General features: G+C 43.0%; 1 protein-coding gene across 8 annotated transcripts in view; it reads left to right on the top strand.

Moving 5' to 3' along the window:
- TLE1 (TLE family member 1, transcriptional corepressor) overlaps positions 1 to 25,161 on the top strand; it is a 91,020-nt gene that overhangs the window by 39,729 nt on the left and 26,130 nt on the right. For 5 of the 8 annotated variants that reach the window (XM_060609996.3, XM_060609992.3, XM_060609993.3 and 2 more), the window contains 6 exons: positions 5,259 to 5,463; positions 6,197 to 6,213; positions 19,343 to 19,459; positions 22,765 to 22,818; positions 23,313 to 23,465; positions 24,809 to 24,953. In XM_060609996.3, the coding sequence (XP_060465979.1) occupies positions 5,259 to 5,463; positions 6,197 to 6,213; positions 19,343 to 19,459; positions 22,765 to 22,818; positions 23,313 to 23,465; positions 24,809 to 24,953 (691 nt within the window). The remainder of the gene's footprint in view (positions 1 to 5,258; positions 5,464 to 6,196; positions 6,214 to 19,342; positions 19,460 to 22,764; positions 22,819 to 23,312; positions 23,466 to 24,808; positions 24,954 to 25,161) is intronic. The other 3 variants (XM_060609994.3, XM_060609991.3, XM_060609989.3) reach the window with 1 other exon arrangement.

Genomic DNA, 25,161 nt, shown 5'->3' with positions numbered 1-25,161 from the left:
CAGCAAAGTCAATTTCATTATAGTAACATAATTGACCCAGGCTGCACTAGGTAAAATGGGAATTAAAATTCTGAGTGCGTGGCTGTTGTTTGACATGGATGAGGTGACTTTATTCTTTGTGGGTTTTCATTATCATTAACTCAGGGTTTCGTGTTTGTTTTACTTGTCTTGCTCCCAGCCTGTCCACATTGTTTGGGTAAGAGCAAGTGCATGTCTCTCCTTCTGTCAACACCGAAACCTTTACAGAACCACCTGAGAGGCGCAAAAACACCAGTATCTGGAAGTTTCCAGTGTAGCTGTTGTACCTTTTTTTTTTTTTTTTTTTTTTTTTTTTTTGCCTTTTTTCCCCCCAGTGTAGTTTTTTAAAATTGTTTGATGAAATGTGAACTTTTTTCCCATTGTTTTATTTTAAAATACTAGTCAGCTCTGGGAAGCAGATGCTTGTTTTGTGAGTTTTGACAGGGTATTTCATGGCGATGAAGGGACAGTGAACAATTGAATGCTGGAAAGCGTTTTTATTTTTTTAAGCAACAATTTGTCAGGTCACTTGCTGTATAATAACATGAATTCTAATGTAATGGGGCAGGATTCCAGCTTCGATCTAGACTAAAAGTTTTCAGCCTCTGCACGATTGACATTTTGGGCTTGTTAATTCTCTGTGGTGGGTGGGAGGGGGCTGTCCTATGCATTGTAGGATAGTTAACAGCACTCCTCCCACCCCCACAATTCCTCCAGGTGTGACAACTGTAAATGTCTGTATACATTGCCAGATGTCCCTAGGGTGGGGAAAGGAGGGTGTCAAAATTGCTGTTTGAGAACCACTGGTTGTCTGAGAAACCACCTGCATTGCTAAAAACGACCATTGCTCATCCAAAATATCTTTTCTGGTAGCTTGACAAGCTTTTTGCCTGTGTGTCCTGTGCTGTATAAATCTGCAAGCATTAACTAAAAAAAAAGAAAAAAAAAAGGTTTACTAATTAGTATAAGGTAACCAGGAAGTGGAAGGTTGGATTTTCTCACCCTTGCTGTCATGTTGAGAAACATCTCAGTTTCCCCATTGATCTGTGCAGGTTTGGGTCTATGGAAGACCGATGCATGTAGGTTCCTGTAGTTGGTAGAGCCTTTGGGGTTTTTTTGTTTGTTTTGTTTTTTTGAGGTTTTCCTGGCTGTATGGCAATGTCAGTATCACTTTTGTTGTAAAATACATTTTTCAGGTAGCATTCATGCTATCCCATTCCCACCCCTCCCCCCCCCCCCCCCCCCATTTTGGTGAAGGTGGCGGTCACTGGATTGTTTCCAGTGAGCCCTGTTGAGAGAAAATGTCCTTTCAAAGACACACGGTGCAGGTGGGCTGCTCTTTTGGACTTAATTGTTTACTCTCCTGGATGTGGTCCTTGTGTGCATTCCAATATGTGTGTGGTGTTCAGAAATAACACTTTTTATTTGTTAAGCATCTTCTGCAAGAAGCCGTAGCTGCCACTGTTCAGGCTTGATTCTTTGCAAGCTTCCTTGGAAGAGAGCTGGAACAAAAGAGATCCTTCTTTTTCAAACACAGGGATGGAGGATTGGGGATTGGAGACTAGAGAGTGGGGCTCATGAGGCACAAATCTAAGAACACATTTCCATCTGTCACTGCTGTTAAGGCTTCATGGTAAAGGTGGATTTATCTCTGGTAAACGTCCAGTGGTGAAGGTGGATTGTCTCAGGATATGTGGCATTATATGCCCACAGGAGCATCCCCTTACCTGGGAAGGGAGAGACATGGGAGGTCTTTGTTGGAGGAGATCACCTCTTCCTTCCTCTTGCTTGGGAGAACACTCTATCTAACTGCTTGTGAACAGGGCTGGGCTGCTGGGTCATAGGAGAAATACTGTTCTAGGGAATGAAAGGCTTATAGTCCTCATGGCGGCTGTGAGCCCCGTGTAAGCCACTCTCTTCTCTGTGAAATGGGATCTGTGATGCCCACCCTTCTTGCCTTGGGTGTGTTCTGAGCTGAGGCCATGTAGTGGACACGAAGATGTCTAGGAGTGCTGCATGGCAGGAAAAGAAGTAGAATGTGAGGCCACAGAATCCACGTTCCCTGGATCCGCAGCATCTTCGGTAGTTGTGATCCATCCTGTCACTGCTTAGTACTCCTTCCAGTTTGATAGGATTTTGCTTTAAAAGAGGGAAGAAGTGTGGCTAAGCTAGGGATGGAGGAACTTGGTTGCCTCCAGTAATGAACAGGGAGCTTTCTTCAAGAGGAGGGGAGTTTCCCCGGGGCCTATTAGGCTGTTGGATATCCCTGTTGATAGTTATTCGCTTAAATGTTGGGTTTAATCACGTGGGTCTACTTCACAGCTGTGGTGAAGCCCCTTTATTATATAAGCTAGTTTTTCTTTTCACTGATATATCAGACAATGCTTTCTACTTCATCTTTCTCAAAACCAACTTGGGTTTGGCAGAAAAGCTCTACTTCTCGGGTATCCAGACATTTGCTTCAAGGATGCCTTTGCTGTGACATAAAATCGCACCTCCAGGAACATCTTTTGGTGACTCTGTTCTGGATTTTTGGGGGAACGGGGTGTGCAGGGAGGGGTGAAAGGGTGGTGGCCTCCACCCGGTAGTTAAATCCCTTCCCCTCTGCTTGGCCTCTCTCATCTTGTAATCCGTGCCGTGCTTAATTACCCCGTTGCACTTGCTTGTGTATGCATCATTGCCTTTCCCTCCCAGAAGCCGGACATAGCTCTTATTCTCCAAGTAATGATAGCAATTGCTGGTAGGGCAGACCTGTTCCTCATCCTTCTCCGAGCACATTTCTTATGGCAGGTGTCTAGTTCCTAATTAAGCGCTAATGAGCATGCCTAGTGGACCATGAGCCTGCTGCCAGCCCCTCCAGTTTTATGTCTTGCTGTTGCCAAGCTCTTAAAAGGTGACAGAGCAAGAATTAGTGTCTTTGGGATGACAGGAAGGTGATTTTATGCATAAAGAAATTGTTATTATGATCTCAGATGGTGAATGAGGAGTTTATAAATACTTTGCAAGGATACTATCAATGCCGCCTGCTCTGACCTCTCCCCCTTTCCACTTTTCCTCTGTTTAGCACTGTGCTCCCCTCGGAAGGATTGGGAGTGTCAAGAGAAGGTTGGCTCCCAAAGATTTTTTAAAAGACGCTAGGAGTGGTTGAAAATTTATTGTAAACTGACTGAGACACCAATTTCTGGCTTTAAGATGCTGTTTTCTCTCACTCTGGAGGGCGGGAAGCATATTTAGGATTCAATTAAGGACCAGTGGTCTGGGTAGAAACTACTGAAGATCTGGCGTGAAGATTTAATGTATTCAGTACACGCGAGGGGGTAATAAATAAACGAGTAATTGAGTCCCAGGGAAGTGAGCACAAATCAGAATCTTAAGAATTTTCTAACATTACACCTTAGAAATTGAGCTTTAATCGTTTTTACTGTCTCATCAAAAATAAGTTTTATGTTGGACAGCTGAAATGTGGCCAGATTTATGGCTCAGGGGCCATTTCTTGGATACTTTTTCATTTACTACAACATGCTCTTAAATATAATGTATGGGAGTAATGGTACTTTTCAGTGTGAACAGATTTCTGACTTCTGGAATGGGTTAAGGGATAGAGGCAAAGGCATTGGGAGTGGGGGCTTGGGTCACCGTGGGTAGAGTCCACACAACAGGGGAGAGTGTGTTCCTCATCAAGGCCTCTCAGTGTTGTCCTCTGTGACACTACAGGGGTGGGTTTAGGGAAAGGAAGCAATAAACAAAGTCTCATGCTATGGTTTCTTCCAGCTATCACAGTGTGGCCCTTGGTGCCTCCCTCTGTGTGTGGTGGGATGAGGGCAGCCTTGAGGGGCATTGCTACATGACCCCACTCCCCTCCCGCCTGGCGGGACAACCTTGGCAGTTCAGTCAACACCCTGAGCCTCCGTTCCTTCTGTGAAATGGGAATGTCAGTACTTCCTCCTACTTGTGTGAGGGCTTGTGAAATGAGGACCCAGGAGTACTTGGGAGGGGAGGGATATGCCTAAGATGCTGATTCTTTCTTCAGCCTTCCATTAATTTAAGGTAGTATTTTGGTTATGTCTCCTCATACCGCTGTGGTAATTTAGCACAAGAATATTGGGGAAACAGGGTCACCCCATGTCACCAGTCCCTGGTGACTGGTCGAGAGTAGAGTTACGGTCTGCGGGGTGCACCTCTGCGCCTCCCCTGCTTTAACTTTCCTGAAATCAGGAAGAGTCTCACCTTCAGCAGCACACTGGGTTTCGTCCCTGGAGGCGTGGAGAGGTGGATCTAACATTGGAGTGCCTACCCACTAGGCCAGCTCACTGCTGGTCATCGACACTGTGCCAGGAGGACCCGTGCCAGAAGGAGGCAGTGTAGATAGAGTTCCGAGTCTGTTTGGGGAAGATGGGGAGAGGTAACTGTATAGGTGGAAGCTTTTGATGAACTGAAAACACTAATCACATTTTTTCCTTTTCTCCCTTTTGTGTCTTTGTTCTTTTCATGTGTTTGTTGAACCTCCTGTTTTGTTTCCTCCACTCTCTCATGTCGTGGGTATTTGTCCTCTGGATGTTGCTGTGCCACTGCCACCTCTTCCCTCATCTTCTCCCCCTTGCTGTCTCATCACCTCTTCTCCTTCCTCTTCCCTCTCCTCCCCTTCTTTTCTCTCCTCCAATCCCTTCCTCCTATACTTCCTCTCTCACCTCCTCCCCTTCCTCACATCTCTTCCTTCCCCTCCTCCCTCCCTTCCTTCCTTCTCCCCTTCCATTCTCACCTCCTCCCCTTCCTTCCCCTCCTCCCCCCTCCTTTCCCCTCCTCTTATACTTCCTGTCTCACCTTCTCCCCTTCCCCATCACTTCCTTCTCCTCCTCCCCCCTTCTTCTCTCACCTCCTCCCCTTCTTCTCTCACCTCCTCCCCTCTTCTCTCACCTCCTCCCCTTCTTCTCTCACCTCCTCCCCTTCTTCTCTCACCTCCTCCCCTTCTTCTCTCACCTCCTCCCCTTCTTCTCTCACCTCCTCCCCTTCTTCTCTCACCTCCTCCCCTTCCTTCTCCTCCACCTTCCTCTCTCCCCTCCTCCTCTTCCTCCCATCTCTTCCTTCTTCCCTTCCTCCTCCCCTTCATCTCTCACCTCCTTCCCTCCTTCTCCTCCCCCTTCCTCTCTTACCTTTTCCCCTTCCCGCCATCTTTTCCTTCTCCTCCTTCCTCCCTGCTCCTCCTCCTCCTCCCCCGCTTCCTCTCTCACTGCCACCAACAGCAGCAGCAGTTGCAAGCTCAGCATCTTTCTCACGGCCATGGACCCCCAGTGCCCCTAACGCCTCACCCCTCGGGACTTCAGCCTCCTGGCATCCCGCCCCTCGGGGGCAGTGCTGGCCTCCTGGCACTGTCTAGTGCTCTGAGTGGGCAGTCTCACTTGGCAATAAAAGATGACAAGAAGCACCATGATGCAGAGCACCACAGAGGTGAGAGGCCGGGCAAGCCAGATTAGGACTTGGTCCTAACACTCATACAGTGCTGCAAAGTTGTGTGCACCGCTAAAGAGAGCCCCACCCCATGCAGAGAGCAAACAATGAGCTAAGAGGAACTGTCGCAAAGCTTGGCCACTGAAACACAGTCCTCCCTGGAAGTTTTCAGGGTTTAACGTGGGCATCTGTAGATTTCCCGATCTCTTTAGATTGCAGGCATCTTGACATCTTGGCAACTGCCTAGTTAATGCCAGTGGCCTGTACCATATTATGGAAAACTGTTAACTGCTTAATTGGGTAATTTTCAAAGAAAGTAATGTTGTTAAATGGGGCGAAATAAGAAGTTAAATTTGAAAGTGAATGTGTTCAAATGAAAGGTTTGATAATTGCATCTGTTACTACTTAGTTTCATAGGCTTTAATTCTAGTATGCATAAAATATTGGGCAAAATTGCACTTGACTAATTTTTTGAAGAAAAGTAATTTATTCTGTCAAGAAATAAAAAAATAGGCTTTGTGTATGGTTAAACTGTAAATCTTATGTTTACAAAATACTGTAATTTTCAGGAAATCACTGTATTAGGAATGTGCAATGACTTATATAAATAAAAGCCATTTTTAAAACTGTTTGGGGCTTGTGTTCTAATTATTCCCCCCTTTTTTTTATTTCTGTTCTTGCCTCTGTGTCTGAACGGGCATGTCTGTGCGTTTCTTGGTAACCTCGGGAGCAGACAGAGAACCGGGCACAGTAAGTACTCAACCGCCTGCTGCACATAATACATTTCCCTTCCTCCAATGCACCCCAAGCTGCCTTTTGTGAAACAGGCACAGACACGTATATTCTCCCTGTCTCTCTCAGCGACCTGGTTTTTTTCTTTTTCTTTTTTTTTCATAGGACTATCCCCCATTTCCCCCTGCCTTTTGTCTTTTATTTATTTATTTATTTTTAAATAAAACTTTCGTTAGGTGAGAGGGACATGATTTGGAGGCAAAGCTGTCTGCTATGATTACTCACTTGGAAATATGCTTTGATCTGTAGGTGCTCCGAACCCACTTTAAAAATATGTTTATCATTGCATTCCGAGTCCAGGTTGCCTCTAGTTTAAAAGAGTATTCATTTTTATCTTAAATCAGTTTTACAGGCAAGAGGTCACAATCCATATGTGAAATTGGTTAGTAATGTGTTATTTCTACCTAAACCATTCATTATCCTCTACAAATGCATCTTAGTTGCTAGGTTTCCATATCTGGTTTTCCTTCCGTAATTGTCCTTGGAGGGTGAACTTGAACTTTAATTTATTTTCAACTGAAGAACCGTGTGTCTGAGTAAGTTCTTAAAAACAAGGAAATTCAGTGGACGGAGGTTCTGGGCTTCTACAGTTCCATTTTTTCACCAGCCTAAACCTTAGCCATTTTACATACTGCACGTTCAATCTGTACATGCACTTGCCAGTTAGCTGTGGGGAGATCTGTACCTAAAATGCATCTCTCAAATGTTGTGGAGCAAATGGAGTGAGAAATTGGCCCCTTTCAGCTGGGATGACCTACAGTTTTTTGCCCCCTTTCCTTTTTCCTTCTAAACACGGCAGTATTTTGGCCATGTTAAATCTAAATAAGGTAGCAAAATTGGGATACTGAACTTTTAAATCATTCTGATCCTTTTTTTTTTTTTTTTTTTTAATGAGTTTGGGGGAAGATATGTAAGTCATTTGAGTTTGAAAAGTTCCCCTTACCTCTTCTGTGTAGAATAGTGGCACTTTTAAAATTCTCTTTGAGACTGATCTCAGTGTACTTTATGTATCAGGATGCATTGGGGGCATTGGGTAAGGGTGAAAGGGCGGGGTAGCTAGTTTTAAAATCCTTGTACTGTAAGTTTTCTCTGGAAAACGTTGGGAAGGAAAGAGGGGAGGAAAAATTACAGCTAGGGAATAAAATATCCTACTCCCAAAGTACAAACCTAAGTAAACTGACTTTGATGGAGGTGACCTTTATGTTTGTTGCTGGTTCAGTGTCACTGTAGGTTGTCATTGTCATAGTTTTTTATACCATGTTCTTTTAGTAGAGTGTCAGATTAAAAACCCTAATCCTAGACCAAAGAACAGAGATGGCAGGAGATGTTGAGAAAGCTCTTGTCCTGTAGTCTGCTGCAGGTTTTAATTTATTGAGCTTATGCTACGTTTAGAACTATATTTCTAATTTAGCTTTCTGTTCTCAGGACTGTTTCATCTAAAAACCAATATATATTTATTGAGTACTTACTATATATGTAAGGCTACATGGGAAATGCAGCTATAGTTAGAGATATGTAGGCACACATATTACAAGCCTTTTCTCAAAGAAATGAGGAAATGTGACAAAAATACTACAAGATTTAAGCCTGTAGAAAGTTTCAGCAGGAGTTCTAGACAATTGTCAAAGGGGTACCATGGTATGTATCTGAGATGCCATCGCAAGACTGGTGTTTTCCATACCGCTGCGTGTGTATTTTTGAGTGTATCGAATAACTTCCTATTTATATTTTTGGCTGACAAATGTAAGCAAGAACTTAATTCATTGGGGAAGTGAGGGTGGGTGGAGGAAGGGTAAGGAGTTCTACCCTCCAAATACAAAACAGTTCTTGAATTTCAGACAGCTGTGGATTGTTTCTAGGTCCTCATGTTGAGTTCACAGTCTGGACTGTTAAGTCAAAATATGGTGGATACATTGCATAAACTAATCTATGCAATAACACAAAATAAATGGTTAATGTGTTGTTTGCATATTTCTTTCACGACAAATTTTACACAAGTTTCTTAATGATAATTTTAATGGGTATTTTCAGAATAAGTATAGGTACTGTGTTTCCTGCCTAATTCCTACAAGCATCTCTTGGTGATGATGATATAAAATGAGAAAACGACACTAATTTGTAACCTAAACATTTAATTCAGTCTGTAGAGAGGAATGAAATTGTTCACTGTCCACATAAGTGGGATTTCGCTGCAGTTGTATAAAATGAAGTAGCTCTTTAAACTTTGTGTAAAATTGAATATGAAAAACAATGGATAATGAGATGATGTGTACTATTAGTTGCCTAAAATATTGTAGTACTTACTTATTTAATAAAGTGGTTTGAATTATGAAGTATTTTACTTGGCAGAAAAAGTCAGTTGATCACCATATGGTGGCTGTGGTTTGTTTTTTATTTTTTGTTTTTTTGCCCCAACCAGTGAAGGGTTAAGGGCAGTTGCTACAGGGCACTGGTTTTCAAACCTTATGGTCTCAGGATCTTTACATCTTAAATTAAAATTATTGATGACCCCAGAGAATTTTTGTTTATGTGGATCATATATTTTGAAAATTTTCTGGAAATTAAAAAAAAAAAAATTAAAAATCACTTTAACAGGTAAAGAGCTACTTAATTTGGGTTACCGTAAATAACATGATTAGTGAAAACTATTTTCCAAAACAAAAAATTATAGTGGGAAGAATGGCTTTGTTTTGCACGATTGCAGACATCTTCAGTGCTTGACTAAAAAGAGGATAGATATACTCGTCCACATCTGCATCCAATCTTTTGCAAGACATTGTTTTGGCTGAAGTATAAGGAAGAAAATCTGCCCCCATAGAGATTTGTAACAGTCTCTGGGAACCTCAGGGGGCCCTTGGACCAACCTGAGAACCTCTGTCATAAATAAGGCTAAGGAGTTCTGAAACATCCCACGCTGGTATATAGTCTTATTTTTTTCCTGCTGTTCTTTCTGTATTGAACAAATACGATAATTATATGTGTCAAGTGCAGAAGTCAGGGACTTCTATAGATCCAGAGGGGATGTGAGTATGTATGGATTTTCATCTGTGAGTCTAAAACTGGTTTGTAGATAGTTTGTTTGTTTATTGTTAGTGACAAAATTATTTCATTCCCTAGTTTAAAGTTTTGTTGGTAGGAAAACAAATGAGCCCTACTGTGGCCTGTTTGAATGTAAAACCTAGGAAATGAAGGTACTAAGGACAGTGAAAATATGGACACTATTTTTTAAGTTTCTTCTTTTTGACAGGGATGAATGATAAAGGTGGTAACTTTTAAGAGGGTTTGCTATTTGGCTATTGATTTTAAATTAAGATTTGACTACTGTTTTTATTAATTTGCAAAACTTGTTTGCTTTTTTTTTTTTTTTTAAACATAAGGCTGCTTCTCCGAATGCTACAGTTGAGCAAAGAAATATGACCTAACAAAAAGGACTTTATTTCTTACGTAGTAATATAAAAACTTGAGATATTTCAATTAATTTAAAGGTGAATTGTGTTCAATTTTGGTTGAAGGAAGTATTTAATAAGTCTGCTTGAAAGATCTGGAATCAGAGAATTGACAAAACGTTGTATGGCTTTTGAAAAAGTATGATAGAACATGTGTTTATTTTTTTTAACAAACATTCATTGAGCACTTACTATGTGCCAGGCACTGTGTAAGGCACTGCACGTACAGTTAACAACATGGGTTTGAACAATGGATTTTTGTTGATAAACACGATATAGTACTTTATATTTTCTTCTTCCTCATTATTAACATTCTCTTTGGCTTACCTTTAAGAATACAGTATATAACACATATATAACGTATGTGTTAATCAACTGTGATCAGTAAGACTTCTAGTCAGCATTAGACTATTAGTACTTAAGTTCTGGGGGAGTCAAAAGTTAGGCATGGATTTTTTACTGAGATGGGGGTGCCCCAAATCCCCACACTGTTCATGCGTCACCTGTACCTGCTGCCATTTTGCAGTGATGCCTTTTAATGTCACAGTCAAATATCTGTTGAATGAAAAACACTGGGATACCTCACACATGTGATCACTATTTGGAACATTTGGGGAAGGGAGAAGACGATGGTGATAGGTGTCTGGGAGAGACTCCAGAGCAGAAGCAGAGTCTTGGACTTAGGTGGGGCACACAGATGGGCTTCAGAAGGTCCTTGAATCCCTCTCCAGTTGTGTCCACATTGTTCTGGGTTCGTGCTCTACTTTCATCAAATTCTCAAAAGGGGCTCCTGGTCCAGAAAAGCGTAATCATTGTGGATCTGTTTAGAGGTCATAACGGTGCAACACCATCATCTTACCGGTAAGACACCAAGCTCAAGGAGGCTAGGTGCCTCTAATCGTGTAGTTAATTAATGGAGGTAGAGATTAAGATTATGTCTTCTTGCCCAAGGGACTGTTTTGTCACTCTCCCATAACTGACTTCTGGAATTACCAAGTTCATCTTTAGAACTTATTTAAAAATAATGATGACAGCCATCACTTTATCTCCTATGAGGTGGTGTCTTTGTGTTTCTTCTGTGGCTGTTGCACTTAAGTAGATCTCAGTGGAATTGTCACTGCACAGGCAAGGTTTTTCATCCTTTTGAACATTCCCCTAGCCTCATCTGTGAATTGGTGATGGAGTCTGCCTCACAGGGTGAGGGGTTTTAGGGACCACAAATGCAAAGTCATCAGACATAGCATAGCTTTTAGGAATGTTCTCCCTGTCCTCCCTACCTGCAGAGTAGCAGGACAGCAATAAATGCATTATTAGTCATGCTCAATGTAGTGACTATTGGTTTCTTTTCCTTTTTTTAAATGTGTGAGGCATGGGGCTCCTGGGTGGCTCAGTCGGTTAAGCAGCTAACTCTTGATTTCTTTGGGTCAGGGTCATGATCTCAGGAGAGATCAAGCTCTGCATTGGGCTTTGTGCTGACAGGGTGGAGCCTGCTTGAGATTCTCTCTCCCCCACCCTCCCTCTCCTCCCCTCCCCCAGCCCCCTGCCTCTGCCCCTCCCCCACACATGTGGGCTGACTCTCTCTCAAATAAATAAACTTTATTTAATTTTTTTTTCTAATGTTTACTTCTTTTTTGAGAAAGAGAGAGTGCAAGCTGGGGAGGTGTAGAGAGAAGGAGACACAGAATGCAAAGCAGACTCTAGGCTCTGAGCTGTCAGCACAGAGCCTGACACGGGGCTCAAACTCACCAACCATGAGATCATGACCTGAGCTGAAGTGGGACATCTGACCAACTGAGCCACCCAGGCGCCCCTTAAATAAATAAACTTTAAAAAATGTAAGGCAGTTGTGAAGATGTGGGCCGTTACTGATGTTTCTCAGTGTCGAGATAAGACTGACCTGAGTCTATTATGAACTTGATTGGTTTCATGCTATTCAGTTCATGAAAGGAGGAGGTGTTTCCACCTAAACGTTTATGAATTTATGTCCTGGCATATTTCAAGGGATTGCCTGGAAACTAAGGATAAAACTGAGATGAGTCACCTAAAATCTCAATATTTAGGCACTGTGGAAAACACTTAAGTTTTCTTAAGCAGTTGTCTCAGCAGATTTCCTTTTTGGCAAAATTGAAAACTATGTGCTTAAAAAATCCTCTGGGAAAACTGCTCACTGCATCACTGCTGTGGGAAGGGTGAACCCTGAAGAATGGAAGGCTCCAGCAGTTTCTAGGTGGTGGGGAGTGGTCCATCCCTGTACCGGGCGGAGGGGTCTGTCTACCGTGGATGCCGTAACTCACTGAGTGGGTACTAGAGCCTGTGTGTAACTAGAGAAATGTTCAGGTTTTATCTCACTGTGCTTACAGTGAAGATCGGCCATCAGGCATCTTTACTCTAAAAAACCAAAAAGCAGATGGAGAATATTTCCTCCCTCCAAAGCTGTTTTCAGACTTCAGTTTGTGCTCTGCAAGTAGGAAACTTAATGCCCATCATTTCGAGTAGGTTTTTGAAAATTTTATTTTCCTTTTGGCCCCATGATCATTTTTACCATTCCTTCTGAAACGTAGTAAGCAACAAACTGTGTGTCCGTCTTTCAGATGAGAAGAGGTGGATGTGAGTGCCATCAGATATTTAGGTAACTCACAGGCAAGTCCTGACCCAGTGCTTTCTAATTTCTTATATTAGAAAGTACCTCATCTGGGACTGGAGAAGGAAGGGGGACATTAACAGCTAAGCAGAGCTAAGTGGCTGTACAAAAAGTGTTTTTAAAAATGATTTGAAATATGGATTTGATTTTTGCTGTCACCAGGGTCCTGATCAGGGGGAATGAAGTTGTCATGAGGGCATTTAAAAGTTACTTTGAAATAATCGTATTTGTTGTGTACGCGTGGTGTGTTTTATTTTGCTTTACCTGGAGAACGCAGTAGTGGAAGGGCAACCCGGGGACTTAGCAAGAGAGGCCAAGGGTGACTATATAGTGCCTCCTCCAGACCACGTATTTACTGGGTGTGTGGGTCTTCTACCTGGCCACCTTCCTTTCTGAGAGTTCTCCTGACTGAAGCGCTCATCTGCCTCCGACAGCGCTGAGTTCCTAGATCGAGGTGCGAGAACACGCGGCTTCTTTCCCACATTTTGCATTCAAACCCTATGAAAAATGGACGCATACCCTTCAGACCCTCCAGCGCTCCTAGGGCGCGATGAGGGTGCCAAGTGGACACATTTCCACACATCTTCACTTTCTTACACTTCTCGCCGTTGACAAGCGGGGATCCTGTTAGTTTTAGGGGTTAAAAATGCATTTGTTGAAATGTCAGGCACAATCTGTGAATGACCCGTTGGACTGCCGCAAAAAGTACAGCGGCAGGGTGATGGCTTAATTGGCACCAGGTGTAGCTGGAGAAGGCACACAGATGTGATGGGGGTGCGTCACTACCTAATTGTTTTAATGTTCACCGAGAAGTTAATTGTCAGTGTAGAGTGTGCTAGCAAATTAGGTTCCCACTGCCTTAGTGTAACTGAGGATAAATGAGGTGTCATGAGTTTCCAATCTGTACCTCTGACACAAACACTTTTCCTGCGGGGAGGAGAAAGTTCCCAAGGGGAATCAGCATGGCAGCTCAAGAAATCCATTTGAATAATGTGCATTATTTTCACATTAGGGAAAGCTGTCTAGCTTTTGCTTTCTCCACGAGTGAGTTTTCCTTTCAGATTTGCTGCTGGTGGCTTCAAGGTTTAGACACGGTTGGCAGAAGAGTTGCTTTGAGGTCTCAGAATCGATGAAGGATACATGAAGGCTCTGTAACAAGTGTTCTGGTAACACTGACAGTGTAACATTCCATTAAACTCGCTTTCTCTCATATTTTCTGGAGTTTACCTTCCAGAATATCCACCGACATGAACAGCCATTACTGTTAAATTGCTAAAGAAAAGTGCAAGTTTTGGAACAAAGGGTATAAAGACTGGTTTTCATCTGTATTGAAGGATCTGGGTCTCTGTCTCATTTTTGAGTAGATATTTAGAGCATGAAATAGAAACGTCATTGTCCAGGGTGGTGAGAATAAAGGTCACACAAAGTCCAAATCTTGATGTACTTGTTTGATTCAACTGAATGAACAGTCTCCAGGTCAGCAGGCTCTTAATGCTTAACATCAAAAGTTCTTGAATGAAGGCATGGTTTAATAATTGCATGTGGATGTTTATTTTTGATTTACGAGAATAATACATTGTCCACTTCTCCCCACGAGGTTCAAACACTCTGCCAACTCTCTAGGTGCCAACTTGCACCCAGAGAGCTACAGCAGGGAAGAGTCCTGGTATGTGTTTTTAGAAAACGTGTTTCACCCAGTTGGGATGATGGGATCAGGCTCCAGCAGCTCAAGGGAGTGTATACCACTTGTAATAGATCTGCCACTTTTTTTCTTTTCTTTGAGTAGCTCTTTTACTCTTGTGACTGTTCTTAACCATCACATCACTGAATGGGAGGAGAAACGACCCTCAGGGAGTGTGTATTAATTGTAGTGAACAACTCGCCTGTTGTCAGGGAAGGTGCACACTGAGATTTTATGTTCTCCAGATTTTTTAAGAGGGAGAGTTCCCTTGGGGCACATGTTTTCTTTGTCCCTGCACCTCATCTATTTATTTCATGTGTAGTTTTCTACCTGCAGATGGAGAGAACCGTATGCCATGGGGCTGACAGGTCTTGTGGACCCTCTTTCTTCTGACTGGTGGTCAGCATTGGAGGGGGATCTTTTTTTTTTCTCTAGAGACCTGTCAGATGTACCTCTCCCTTTACTGTTTTCCTTGGCTCTCTTCTCATAAGTGTGTGCCACATGTACAGAAAATCATCGCGGTTTTAGAATTTTTTTTTTATTTTTAATGGTTTTTTAAAGTTTATCCATTTTGAGAGAGAGACTGGGGAGAGGGGCAGAAAGAGGGAGAATCCTGAGCAGGCTCCGTGCTCACATGGGAGCCCGATGCGGGGCTCGATCTCACAAGCTCAGGTGAGATCTCTACCTGAGCTGAAATCAAGAGTCAGACACTTAACCAGGGTGCCTGGGTGTGTCATTTGGTTAAGTGTCCAGCTCAGGTCAGATCTCACAGTTTGTGAGTTTGAGTCCTGCATTGCATCGGGCTCCGGGCTGACAGCTTGGAGTCTGCTTGGGATTCTCATTCTCTCTCTCTCTCTCTCTCTCTCTGCCCCGCCCCCCACATGCTAGCTCTCTCTCTCTCTCTCTCTCTCAAAATAAACAAACAAACAAAAAGTCCGACACATAACTAGCTGAGCCACCCGGGCACCCCATGGTTTTAGAATTTCAGTTTGTTTTGAAGTCATAATGTGTTTTTCGACCTTGATTTGCTCAGATTTGTAATCTCCCCTGTGGCTGTGTAAATCTCCCAATTTCGAGCTCTTGTGGAAGATACAGAGTAAATAAGATGATTTTGTTTAGTTAAAACAGAATTTTGAAAACAAAGGGAAACTTACATGCAGTCTCAAAAATCCCAGACCTCAGGACATTTGTAATAGAAATTTGCCCAGTAATTATCATTTTTGAAAGTTTCTGGCAGATATTTAAATTTTACCAGCTGCAAGGTGAAATAAAACACTGAGTTTCTTGGCTAGAATTAGAGTATATCAGTCCGTGTGATAACCCTAGTTCTCATGCAGATTAAAAAAACTCTGATTCGCAATTAAATATTTATTTGGCAGATTAAATGTTTGAAAATGAACTTTACGTGATGAATGCTGTTTAATAGATTAAAGCCTTTCAAAATATGAACGCTGGGAGAAGTCTGGTGGCAACTAAGTCTGCACAGCAGCTAGTGGCCGTGGTTGACATCGCGTGAAGTGATGCTGTGGGTCCCTGGACTACTTTGAGTTGCCCTCTGCCGACGCCTGTTTAGTTTGCATCTTGGGTTGCAAATGGCAGGATTCGGGAGTGGAAAGGCAGGAATTTGGGACTGTCTTGGGGTCATTTTAATATAGAATGTAATTTTTTAAAACATGTTCACAGTTTTTATATGGTGGCATAAAACCAAGTGTGTGTTTGTGTGTGTGTGAGAGAGAGAGACAGAGACAGAGACCGTTAAGGAATCTGAGTGGGGGGGGGGGTGGTTGTCAGAGAAAGCATGCAGCTTGCATTAGGTATTGTTCTGTCATATTAGAATGTTAAATGGGGAGGGGCGCCTGGGTGGCTCAGTCAGTTAAGCAACGACTTTGGCTCCGGTCATGATCTGAAGGTTCATGGGTTTGAGGCCCACTTTGGGCTCTGTGCTGACAGCTCAGAGCCTGGAGCCTGCCTCAGATTCTGTCTCCTCCTCTCTCTCTGATCCTCCTTTGCTTGCACCCTATCTCTCTCTGTCTCTCAAAAATAAATAAACGTTAAAAAAAAAAAAAGAATGTTAAATGGTTAAATGTTAATGGTTAACAGAGCCAGTGTGACTTTTAAGTGATAAGTATGTGGGGGAAAGTATTCAATGTACATAAGTTACATATAAGAATCACTCCTCTGGGAGTGGAGACACTGACTTAATAGGAAGAGCTTTGTGACTTTAGATAAATTGCCTCCCCTCTCTGGTCAGCCTCCAGATAAAAGGAGGGGGATGAAGAAGATGAATAGTAAGTCTGTTTAAGGTTGCTTTGGCCTCTTCAAAGGTTTGATCTAATTACCATCTGTATTTCCAATGTACAAGTTTAAAAAAACAGTGAAGCAGCCTTAAGTTTCGTTCTTTGGCCTTTTTCAATGTTGATTAAATGTTAAATGTTAATGTTGAATGTGATACTATCTTATCCAAGTCCAGATCTAACAAATCAAGATAGAACTCTAAATTTTGAAAAAGCCAAATGATACTCAGTCACTACCCAGGAATAATCTTTTTATTCTTACAGTGTGTATAAAATGGCTCCTAATGCCTATTACTCACCCTTGAGCTGTGAGGAACAGAAGCTGGTGTGTGAGGAAAGCACAGAGCTCTGGGGGGGTAGGGGGAGCTTATGGTATCACGAGACAGCCACTAATACCTGTGAAGTCACTTTTGGGTTTCTGGGGAGTGCACAAGGGGACCATGAAGATTAGGGTCACCTAGGCAGTAGTTTAACCAAAACAGCTGTTGTTGCCGACAGTGAAGTTCATTAGGCTGGAACTGTTTGCTGAAATCAGGAAAAACAATGAAAGCAGTGTCAGAGCTGGAAGATGTCGGGGACAGTTACACAAAGGAGACTGGGTTCATGGGAACAAGGGTAAAAGGAAGTGGTCTGTTTTTGGTGGGGTTGCGGCATGAACCAGCTACCCCCTGGCTCCTGACTGTGGCTCTCCCAGGCCTTTCCACCCACAGTCTTTGGGGCCTTGTTTTGAATCCATTTTATGGCATCAAAGGTACCATGAGACATTGTGTTTCGTAACTTGTCTGAGTCTGCCATTTTGAATGGAGCCAATTTTCACATAAGTAGGGGTGCTAATTACTAGCTGTGTCCAAATTTAGAGGAACTTCCAGAGCTTTTCAAAACCTATTCAGGTTATAGACCTCATTGAAGCCCTTCATGCGGGAATTACAGTAGTAACTTCTAACGTGTAGAGAAGCAGAGGTGTCAAAGCTTGACAGGCTTATGGGTCCGGCTATAGAAATGTCACTGTTGCTGACAAATTGCATTGTTGCTAACAGAAGTGTAGTTTACTTTTATGTTTACAATACCACTTGACATCATTAAAAAAAAATAATAGGATCCTTAAAAAACTGTCTATGAATGGCTGAGCGGTTTGGATGTCCAGTGCTGGTTATAGCAGGAAGGCTATGGAGAGACTTAACTTTAAAATTGCATGTGGACACCAAGCCTATGCTGCATTCTTCAGGGCACTGGGGCAGCTGTAAAGTTGAGTGTGCTGTGGCACTACCCTTAATGCATCTATCTGGTCAGTGTCTGGACAAGGAGACTTCAGAGCTGATAACATCGAAAACACAGGCAGGTGCATTTATTGGACGCTGTTTACACCTGAGCACAAGCTGCTCCTCCCCTCCATGGCTCAGCTTTTAGGAATACGCATTAACACTTTCAGGAGTTTTCTTAAGTCTCCTGTGTCCTATTGGGGGCGGCGGGGGAGGGGGGGTGGCGGTGAGTCTGGGTCGGAAGGGTTAGTTTTTAGCAGACATTTACTAAGGTAATTAGTTTAGGGATCCAGCCAGCTCACCTTTCAGCCCCACACACTGTGCTAAAGACAGTACTCGGAGCTACTCTGTATTGAATTGCATGGGTCCCTCCCTCTGCTTTTATGAAAGCCTCCTGCATTTGTATAGCTTGAATGGTCATGAATCAAAGCTCAGCTCACTTCGGTGTCAGCCCCTGCAGTGGGCAAAGAGGCTTCAGATTGCCTCCTGGTCCCCAGTTTTGATTTCCTCCTGTGTGTGGTTGAGCTGGGAATGCTCCCATGGTGAAGTCCACAGTTTTCACGAGGAGGCTTTGAGAGCCAGCCACCTGGCTATCATCTTGGACTGGTTAGGAGTGAAGACCCCCCAATCCCCCACCCCGGCTTTTAAAAATTTGTTTCTGGTACATGCCATTGCATTAGGGGTGGTCTAACTTAAAGGTTTTCCCCATCCCCTTCCATTTTACATTGTGGCAGAGAAAGGTTACATAATTGTCTGTTTGCCCTGGACATCCTCTTGTTAGTTCTCCTACATCTTGCAGAAATTGGGGTTATCTGGGCTTTGTGAAGGAGATTTTTGCACAGCTCCTTCAGTATTGTTCAAGGCAGTAACACATCACTGAACAAATTGCCCCCTTGCATATGCTAATCCCGTACTTAAAAGGACTCATTGTAACTTGTTCTGATGCTTTAGCCTGAGGGGAGATGGGAATTGAAGGGATGGCAGATCGTGTCATGTGACCCCCAAATACCTAAAATGCTTGTTTTCTTTGGGTCAACAGTTCCTACTTGGCACTTGCGAATGAAAGTCTCCTGTGTGGTTGGTAGAAAAGATTAGTCCTTGCTCCTGCTTTTGTGTGGGGGAGCTGGCCTAGCTGTTGAAGATTCACTGGCTGAAATGCCCGCTTTGGGTCTTAAATTTCAGTGCTATTGGCAAGGAACACCAAATCTTATTTTCAACAGTAAATTAAAAGAATTCAAAAGAGTTCCTTCATTGTTGCTGTGGAGAATGTGATTTGCCTTTTAGGAAGCCACGCTGTTAATCTCACCTGCTCTCTCGGTGTGTGTTTTTTGAGGGGCACACATTGACTGTTACAGTCACAGAATACGTCTAATAGAATAATCTCAGGTTCTGCTCATAGGCCATTTATATTCCTGACCAGGAAATCGCAGTGGGAAAGAATAAAAAACACATCCTCATGTAAACAGCAAGCTCCCATTTCTCTAACAGTAAAAAGAACGGAAGAACATTTTAAGTGAGTAGGGCCTGAAGGATCCACCAGGCTTCAGATGGTTTGATTGCATAGTCAGGGTCTCTCTTTTAAGTGCTTGAACCTCCATAAATGTTTGCCATCAAAGTCTTCGGCCAAGATGAATTAAATGGAATGAAAGGCTGTGTAGGTATCACCTTTCTAATATAGCTGTCACATCCAGGTTGGGTTTTCATGTGTACAAAGAGACCTGGGAAGGAATCCTTGATTTTTTTTTTTTTTTTTTTTTGTCTTGCAGAGTAATTCCCTCTTGGTCCCAGACAGTCTAAGGGGCACAGATAAACGCAGAAATGGGCCTGAATTTTCCAATGACATCAAAAAAAGAAAGGTGGATGACAAGGACTCCAGCCACTATGTAAGTAAATAAAGGACTTGAAACAGTATTTGTTTGCTTACTTCTAAGTGAACATACAAGCGTACTCTAAGATTTTAGTGATAATCTCACATCCTTTAAATTTCTAATACTATAAAGAGAATAGATTCTTACATTATAAGGTACAGTTTCCCTCTAGAGCTGTAAATTATGCTCTGTCAGGCTCATTATTACATTTTAGGCTTTCTGCCTAAGTTCCTCCTAAGAGGGGATTTAAGCATGCAGGACTACCTTTGTGGACTTGAAGCCTGTGCATTTGCATAGGGCCCTGCTCTTAAAGGGACCTTGCCCTTGGTTTAATGCTCTGCTCTCATCATCTTCAAATTCTCAATTTTTGAACAAGGGCCTGCATCTTCTTTCTGTCCTCGGCCCTACAAATTCGGTAGCCTGTCCTGCTAAAATAATCAGGGTAAGAATTTCACTGTTACAGAATACCTTTTGGGATGCTGTTCTGTTGATGTATTCAGACTCATATTCGGTCTTGAGGTATAGTTCATCCTCTTGAACAGCAAGCAGTTTAGCGATGTAAGTCCGTTGGTGAAAATGGGAAAAACTCTGAAGGCATCTAAATCAGACCCTGCAGACTGAGAACACAGGCCTGTGGAGGGAGGGCACCTGACTCAGATCTAGCTGCAACCACATTCACAAGGAGAGCAAACCAAGCCACATGGCGATTGGCTCAGGTCCGAGGGTCATAAACTGCAGCTGATAGATGACTTGGCGTTTTCTGTGTGTCCCCGAGTGTGTCTATTTCAAGATGGACACATTCCTGGGAACAGCATGAGACCAGAATGCTGTATTAGGCCACTTCCTGTTGCTTGTGGAAGAAGTGTCCGCCTCTGGCTGGCATGCAGGTTATATGGGGGTTTACACGCTAGGCCTCTCGGCCTCCTTCTGGCCGGCTCAAGCCAAGAGCCAACAGTGGGTAATATTTCCTGAGCAACAGCTTGTTAGTATCAGGTACTGTGTGCTTTTACATGGATTGTTTCATTGGGTGGGCTCTTAACTCTGTGAGTTCAGTGCCATGACTTCCATTTTAGAGGAAGAAACTGAGGCACAGAGCTTGTAAGTGATTTGCCCAAGGTCAGAGTTAGTGGCAGAGCCTGGAGGCAGTCTAACTCCAGAATGCATTGTCTTCACCAGGCTAAGATTCCCAAACCGAGGGTCTAGGAATGGATATTTTGCCAGAGGTTCTTGTATTGGTCCACACTTTGCACTATGATAACATTCCCAGGACATGACATGCAGAAATTTGGAGGTTGCCGATAATACAGTTTTGAGTTCTGCATGAGGCTTGTGTAGATATTTAGTAGCAAGTGATCGAGAACAGAATCCATAGCTGTGCCTTACTGTTTTATAACCTGCTTATATTAGGTATGGCCAGTTGTATAGGTAGTTCAGGGTGATGTGTTGACATGATGTTGGAGAGTCTGGGGCGAAGTCCTCAGACCTTAGCTCTTTGATGACCTTCACACTGTACTGTGAAGGCTTAACATTGGCGGAAGCGTCCAGTGCAAAGCTGATTGAAATTACAGACTCCTTAAGGACTTCACAGGCTCATTGTAGTAAATGAGTTATTTGCTACTTTTTGCCAGTTTGTACAATATGTGAACCATTTTTGTAATTGTTTTTCTAAAAGGGAAAACCTTTTGGCTTCTATTTTTCACTGCCGCTGTCTTTGGGTTCTTAACGCCTGAAAAACATTTGTGCTTTTCTGAAGTCTTTTACTAAGAGAGAAAGCAAATTTTCTTTAGTATTAACTTTTTTTTTTTTATTACATAAAAATATTTCTTTCAATAGGCTGTTATTTTGAATTACCCAGGCTTCCTCACTGGTTATAATTTTATGTTGTTACAGTGAATTGCATGGTGCTTTAACAACAATGATTAAAGTAAATCTAGTAACACACTGTTGGAAGAAAGTAAATTGGGTCTTCCACATGTAACATTCTAGGTACAGTTAGAAAAAAACATTTAAGGGGCTCCTGGGTGGCTCAGTTGGTTAAACAGCTGACTTCAGCTCAGGTCATGATCTCATGGTTCGTGAGTTCAAGCCCTGTGTGGGGCTCTGTGCTGACAGCTCAGAGCCTGGAGCCTGCTTCGGAGTCTGTGTCTCCCTCTCTCTCTCTGCCCCTCCCCAGCTTCTGCTCTCTCTCTTCCCTCTCTTTCTAAAAATAAATAGACATTTTAAAAAGAAGAAAACATTTAAAAGGTATGAATTTAAAGTTGAAGATAACTTTCTAGTTGAACATAGAGGCCCCTTAGAAAGCCATTGTGGCTAATATTCGCCCTCGTACTTATTAGTACAAATTGTCAGACACTTGTGTATTCGTAATTAACAGTGACATCAGTAAAAGGATTGTTTAGATCATAAATTCGTCACCTACTACTTTTTGAGAACCGGGACCCATGGCGACATCATACTTCTTTCATGTACCCATTGTATTACTCTGTACTAAAGGACGCAAAGCCTTTTGGCTAAGAAAGTAGACTTTTTCAGTCTGCCCTAAACTTGATGTAGGAATGATAACATAATTGAATAGCCTTTCTGAAGTTTTTTCAAACTTAGTGCAACCTTGCAGTTTCCTTGATTAGCAAATTTTATGGCTTTATGAAGAGAAAATAAAAGCCCAAGGGAAGGACTCTAGTGCCTCCAGATTTTGCCGTCCTGTGTTCCTTCCATCTCTCCAAAAATATTCCAAACTCATTGCCAACAAGGTTTATTCTTAACATGTCCTAACGTTATTCCAGTTGAGTGGATAGCTTTGTTGTTTTTAGTTTTTTGCTGTTTTTTTTCCTCAGTAATTAGTAACCCAATGGGAACATGGTTTAAGTTTGTCTTTGTGATTACAAATTGTCTATGAACACGAGATTTGTTGGCTGTCTTCAAGAATGATACACACAAAGCAATGACATGAAATTGTATTCTTAACATCCAGTGGGAAAGTGTCCTCTTATAAAGACATGGCGGATTTTAGATTATAAAAGAGATTCAGCTGTTACAAGCATTTATTGAGCTCTTACTAGGTACCCAGTGTTTGCAACTTGCGCTCACCAGTATGATATGTAGCAGGTATGCAACTGCAACAGTTCCTCGCTGGAGCTTTGCGTAGCCCCAGGTCAGATAAGTAGCGGGGAGGTGGTGTTAATGACAAGGGGCTGGCAATCTGGAATGGAACCTGTAGGCATGTCCTAGGCCATTTTTTAGTCTGTCTGCTACCAAGAACTCTTGAAATTTAACTGGGCCTCCAACCCTTTAATAAATGGCATTAAAATGTCTTTTTCCAGGACAGCGATGGTGACAAAAGCGATGACAACTTAGTTGTGGATGTGTCTAATGAGGTAACCATTCATTTTCTCAGAGTTTATGTTCAGAGTGACTTTTGAGAAAACAGAACGGTGGAGCCATGGTGTTTGGTTTCTTACAACTTTACACGTTAAAAACTTAGTGGCTGTTCACGGGTGGAACGACAGTGGTCTACCTGATGAGAACTTTTGTTTCCTTTAAAAAGAAAAATCTGTTTTCCCTATCATTTTGGATTTGTATGCTGGATATCTGGTGCTCCTTTCTTTCCTGTGCCCTCTGGGCAAAGTATGAGCATGAGGGGAGGATATGATAGTTCCTAGAAAACTTCCTCTGTGCTGTCTTCATGGCTGTGTTTGCAAATACCATCCTGGTAATGATAACAACATTGCACACCCCCAAGTCCCCCAGATCTAAAGGACTTAGAGCGCCCTCCTTTAATTTAGAGAATTGGTGTGGAAATAGAGTCTGTAAAGCGCAAGGTCCGTCCATTGTAAATGAAATCACGAAAACTTTACTTATGCTTGTTGAGGACCCTTCTTCTCCGCGAGCAAGCCCTGCCCATTCACCCAGGGAAAACGGGATCGACAAAAACCGTCTGCTGAAGAAAGATGCTTCTAGCAGCCCAGCATCCACAGCCTCCTCGGGAAGCTCCACTTCTTTGAAATCCAAAGAAATGAGCTTGGTAGGTCATAAGAGCCATCACTTGCCTATTTAGCAGTTTACTTATCCTTTGTGGTTCAGAGGACCCTCAAGTATTTGAAACGTGGGGATTTTTTTTTTTTTTTTTTTTACTGAGTGAGAGTCCTGTTTTTAAGTGTTTAAAGTGAGTCTGCTCCTCGTACTCTTTGTCCCACACAGTGTTTTCCTTTCTCCCTCTCAGTAGGCTCTTTTGGGCCGTGATTAGAGAGCTTCCACGTCCATTACCCTTTTACTGGGCAACCTCGTAGGTCCTGAGAAATCCTCATTTTCTTAAGCTGTCCATTTTGCCTTGTATTAAACTGACCCATTGTGTCAGGGCATGTTGGAATTGGGTTGGGGTCAGAGTGGGGAGGTACTCAAATGGCCCCGGGGCCCAGGGGAAGCCTGGAACTGGCATGGGGAGGGCAGAGCCTTGGAGCCTGTTCATGCTTTCAACCGTTCAGCAAATACTGGGGAGTGTGTCATCTCATAATTCACAAAAACCGAGCCATAACAACCCTGTGTTTGATTCCTACACAGTCTTCCTAGGCATTATCCCATTTCACTGATGGGGAGGAAAGCCTGAGGAGCTTGCCAAGTTTACACAGCCCATCAGATCCATGGCCAGAGGGGGCTGTGGTCCCTCCCTAGCCCATGCATGCTCTTTGCTACCCCACAGCACTTCTCAGGCCTGGATTTAAAGAATGAAAGGTTGAGATGACAAGGATGATGCCCTGTAACCCCGTTGCTGACTCCTGAAGGCCTCTGTGCTCGCGGGTCCACACCGGTTATGTAGGCAAGCGGGTGGCCGTGTGAAACTCCACACACATCTCTCAAACTGATAAGACTCCTTCTCGGGCTTTTGCCTTTGAGATGCCGGTTTGCTTCTCATCAGATCAGTGGCCCTGCTGCCTCTCACCATTCATCTCAATTCCACTGCTACTAAAAGGCAAGATTAGAAAATAGAGATCCTCCCTCTGACATTCTTGGTGACCGGGCCATTTGTTTCTGAGTGACTGGGAATTTTTCTCTGGGTGGTCATCATTCTAACTTGGCCCAGTTCCAAAGTCCACACGCCTGATGGAAAAATACTTTTTAAAATAAAATCTGCGGAGGAAGAAGTGTGATCATGTTCTGTGTCTCTAGCTAGAGTTTTAATTCTGGCAGGAAGAGGAAAGGTCAACATTTCTCGCTCACAAGTTAATGCTGTCAACATTGTGTGGATTTATGGAAATTGGCTGAGGGAGTAGCTAGAAGGTGCCCAGTGTCCCAGCTGCTGTTGTGATAAATTGTGTAATATGGCTTGGATTAAAAATAATACTCATTTAATTTGTTTAATGATACCAGCATGAAAAAGCCAGCACGCCTGTTCTGAAATCCAGCACACCGACGCCTCGGAGCGACATGCCAACGCCGGGCACCAGCGCCACTCCAGGACTCCGTCCAGGCCTCGGCAAGCCTCCAGCCATGGACCCCCTCGTTAACCAAGCCGGTAGAGCATTGCCTCTTGTTGTGCTTTGTTTTGTTTTTTCCCTTTCCCGGCTTGGTTCGTTGTCTGTGCACTCCTGACGCCATTTCCCCATGAATATGAAATGCACTTACTGCCTGCCTGCCTCCTTCCTATCCCTGAAAAGCCATGATAAGAAACAGATGTTTGTCCTGAGAGGTTCAGCAGCTGCACCCTGTTCGGTCTCCGACTG

Source organism: Panthera onca, chromosome D4 (genome assembly GCF_046562875.1).
Source record: "Panthera onca isolate mPanOnc1 chromosome D4, mPanOnc1 haplotype 2, whole genome shotgun sequence".
Lineage (NCBI taxonomy): Eukaryota > Metazoa > Chordata > Mammalia > Carnivora > Felidae > Panthera > Panthera onca.
Note: the sequence above shows the minus strand (reverse complement) of the source record. Positions and strands in the feature narration are given on the sequence as shown.